Source organism: Dendronephthya gigantea, unplaced genomic scaffold (assembly GCF_004324835.1).
Source record: "Dendronephthya gigantea isolate DGI-Jeju-01 unplaced genomic scaffold, DenGig_1.0 000092F, whole genome shotgun sequence".
In the NCBI taxonomy this organism is placed as follows: domain Eukaryota; kingdom Metazoa; phylum Cnidaria; class Anthozoa; order Malacalcyonacea; family Nephtheidae; genus Dendronephthya; species Dendronephthya gigantea.
The window spans coordinates 411,198-415,253 of NW_021163102.1; the positions used below are offsets into that span (position 1 = coordinate 411,198).

A 4,056-nucleotide genomic window follows, 5' to 3' on the forward strand; every position below is an offset into this window, starting at 1 on the left:
AAGTTATACAAATAATTCGTAATTAATTCATAGCAGAAAATTAAAGGAAAAATCACGGAAATTTACAGAAATTTAAAGAAATTTACGCAGGAATTTTACGACAGAATTTTTTTGTGGAAACATGTGTTGTTAAATCCACTGTTAAATTTTAATATTTTTGCAATGTGAATTATGAAGAAAACATTATTCGATTTTTCAAAAAAACGAAAGGAGCCTTGCAGCGAAAATGAAAGTGATTTGCAAGGGAAAGGGTATTCATCTGTGGAAAGTCAGGAGAATATATCTAGAATGTCGATGTCAATTTCTGATGAAAATGAAACACGTATCGACCTCGAAGAACGTTTGCATTTCCCGGCAACTGACATTCACCATGAGCAAAAACGCGAAGCACGGAAGCATGTTTGTCTGGTGCTTTCTCAAGTACAGAATCACAGAGCAAGGTTTAGAGCGACAAGAGGTACGACCCCCAATGTCGACAGCAGGCCATTTACTGATTTAAATCTACACGTTGGGCAGGATGTGGGAGAGGAACCGTTTAAAACTTCTTTTTTTGCAAATAAAAAAGCTCCTTATCAACCCAACCTGAAGGTATACCCAGGAACGCGATTTGGAACTAGATTAAGATGTTTCAAATCTAGTTGGTACAATGAATATAAATGGTTGGAATATAATGAAGAGATGGACGCTTGTTTTTGTTTTCCTTGTAGACTGTTCTTAACAAATCCGACAGAGTCGGCGTTTACTAAAACAGGCTTTCGTGATTGGAAGCACGCCAAGGAAAAGGGAAAGGGCTTTAACAAACATCAATGTTCCAGTGATCATTTGAGAGCAATCGAAATTTACGAAGAAAAGAAAATGCGAAATTTACGCGGTTGTACTGTTGTAGCATCTCTCGTGTCGCTTAGTACTGATCATAAGCAGTGGTTATTTGCTGTTTTCAACGTATCAAGATACTTATGTGCAAATTCCCTTCCATTTCGGGGCACGAACGAGTCTGATATTGACAAAGGAGATGGTTTGTTTTTAAGAGCTTTTTCTCAACTTCTGTTTCCATTGGAAGAAAAATGGAAAAAAATCCACAAGAATCTACCAAAAAACGCTAAGTACACTTCTCCTGATATACAGAACGAAGTAATTGAAGTATTAGCATCCTTAGTAAAAAAGAAAATTGCTGACGACGTACGTAAAGCGGAATTGTTTACCATTATGGCAGATGGCACGACTGATAAAAACAGAAAGGAAATTCAAGGCCTCGTTTGCCGCTATTTATCTTCCGTGGGAAAAGTAGAGGAGCATTGTCTCAACGTGAAAGGAATCGATGATCGCTCTGCTAAAGGTATATTCAATTTCATCAAAGAAACTTTAGCACAATTTGAAATATCAGTTGACGGTCTTGTATCACAGTCTTTTGATGGTGCTAGCGTAATGTCTGGGGACTATAATGGACTGCAAAAGCTTGTTAGTGATTTCTGCGATCGGTATATTTTATATGTACACTGCTTTCTCCACAAAATCCATCTTGTTGTGACATTTGTTACAGAAAATCTTGACGAAATAAAGGAATATTATGGCACAATAATGGCGCTTTACAATTTCTTTAAAAAATCAGCCGTCCTAGAATCATACGAAGGTACTGCATTGAAGAGATTGATCGAAACGCGATGGTCTGGTCACTACGAAAGTACGAGTCACGTAAACAATAATTACGGCGATTTGATTCAAGCTCTTTTAGTGGCATCGAAAAAAAAAAATTATCCGGGGAAGACAAAGCTCAGGCAATCGGGCTTCTTAATCAAATGAACGATGACGATGATCATTCATTTGTATTCATTAACTGTATGTTAATGAAGGTGTTAAAACCAATTGATATTATGGTCAAACAATTGCAATCCGTCAATGAAAATTATATCAGCATTAGAGGTCGTTAACAGTGTCAAAGAAGAAATCAAACATGAGCGCGAAAGTGCTACAAGCGAGAAAACTAAAAAGATGGTCGTTGATTTTTTGGAAGACGTAAGAGTCACAACAACGAGTGGAGACCAACGCCGGCCCAAAAGGAATACAACAATTCCCTCTCGTTTTAACGATTTTCTGGTTACTGAAACCTTGCCAAGTGAGAACAAAAGACGTCAAAACATCCAAATTTATACAGAATGCTTGGATTTACTGCATGCTGAATTCATTCGACGATTTCCACCGAGAACATTGCGTTGTGGGAAGCTATGTCTGCGTTATCGCCATTGTCTGATATGTACCCTTAAATATCATATTCTGAAGCCTTTATTTGACTATTCTGCTACGATTCCTGTGCTGAGAGATTACTATCTAAAAGAAAAACTTTCAGCAAAAGATTTAGAAGCTGAATGCAGAATATTCTCTCGAGTATTCCAAGAAAAAAAAATGGCCCGAAAACGAAAACGGGAAAATTGATTTGACCGAGGTTGCCATTGTTGTCATTAATGATCACCAGAAAGGAGCTCCTGTACTATCTTCCTTATATAAAGTTGCACTAACTTCTGGATTCACATCTACGCGAGTAGAATGCGTATTTTCGTCGTTAACTCGCGTTGATTCTCCTCAACGAAGATCAATGAGAACACAGAGGGAGGCAGATCTTGCTTATCTAAGCTTCGAAAGTAAAGTACTAATGAATGACATTAGCTTTGACGATTTTCTTAGAGTATGGAAACTGAAAGAACGGGCACTGTCTCTGTAATAAGACTTAACTGTCATTTTAATTGCATAACAGTCTTCAGTTAGAGTTTGTTGTATCAAAGAGTTTCTATGTTTTTCTTTTACGTTTCGAGAAATATATATCAAATATTTTGAGTCGACTGGTAGAACATACTATTACAATTTTTCCTAGGCTGCGACCGGAGTGCTATTTTTTTAGCAACTGCCCCCCCAGCAGTTGAGATCCAGCTACGGGCTTGGGTGAGAATTCTTCGTTTATAAAAGCTATAGTCGAACTGTTTAAGAGTTGTGTTAGATCACACAAAATACCGACAGTTTGGAAAAATGCAATTCTAATAGCGTTATATAAAAAGGGGCCTGTGCTTGACTCGGAGAATTATAGACCCGTGTCATTAATATGTATGTTGAGTAAAGTGTATGAGAAGCTGTTGAGGAAGCATATGCTTTGTCATGTCGCAAGGTATGTTTCACCTAGTCAGCATGGGTTTGTGGAAGGTCGATCATGTTTATCGAATTTATTGGAAACGTTGGATGAAATCACTAGGATAATGGAAAACGGCGATGCTGTGGATATAATTTATTTAGATTTTCGAAAGGCGTTCGATTCTGTGCCGCATGGTAAATTGTTAATTAAAATACAAAAATTTGGTATAGTGGGAAATCTGTTGAAGATTGTGGAAGATTTTTTGTCGGACAGATGGATGGCTGTTCGAGTTGGGAGTGCTATTTCATCTTGGAAAAAAGTTACATCAGAAGTGCCCCAAGGTTCTGTACTGGGGCCTCTATTGTTTTTGCTTTACGTAAACGATTTACCTAATGCTGTTTCATCTACAACAAAGTTATTTGCGGATGACGTTAAGCTTATAGGCAATGCTGAGAGTCCAGATAAAATCCAGGAGGACCTCAATAATTTGACGGACTGGGAGCACAAGTGGTGCATGTCTTTCAACGTCAAAAAATGCTTTGTAATGCACGTGGGAATGGATAATAGAAATTGTAACTACTTACTAAATGGTAATATTCTTAAATCAGTGCTTCAAGAATCCGATTTGGGAGTTGAAATGTCTTATAAGTGTGATTGGAAATACCAAATAGAAAAGGCAGTTGGAAAAGCAAATCGAATGGCTGCATGGGTGTTTCGTAACACCGTGTCTCGATCTAAGAGTGTGCTCTTACCAATATATAAATCATTGATCAGACCGCATTTGGAATATTGTGTACAGTTATGGTCACCATCGTTAAGGAATGGGAACTGGTCCTTAATAATGAGTCTTGAAAACTGTCAAAGGAGATTCACGAAACGAATTGAGGGCTTACAACACTTGTCGTACAAAGGTTATTAAGGCTTGGACTTACTACATT

The 4,056-nt window shown here is 37.7% G+C and overlaps 1 protein-coding gene across 1 annotated transcript; it reads left to right on the top strand.

Moving 5' to 3' along the window:
• The first annotated feature begins 288 nt into the window (after window positions 1-288).
• Window positions 289-1,800, top strand: LOC114533492 (zinc finger protein 862-like). The gene has a single exon (XM_028555021.1). The coding sequence runs from the start codon at window positions 289-291 to the stop codon at window positions 1,798-1,800; it is 1,512 nt and encodes a 503-aa protein (XP_028410822.1).
• Window positions 1,801-4,056: the final 2,256 nt, after the last annotated feature.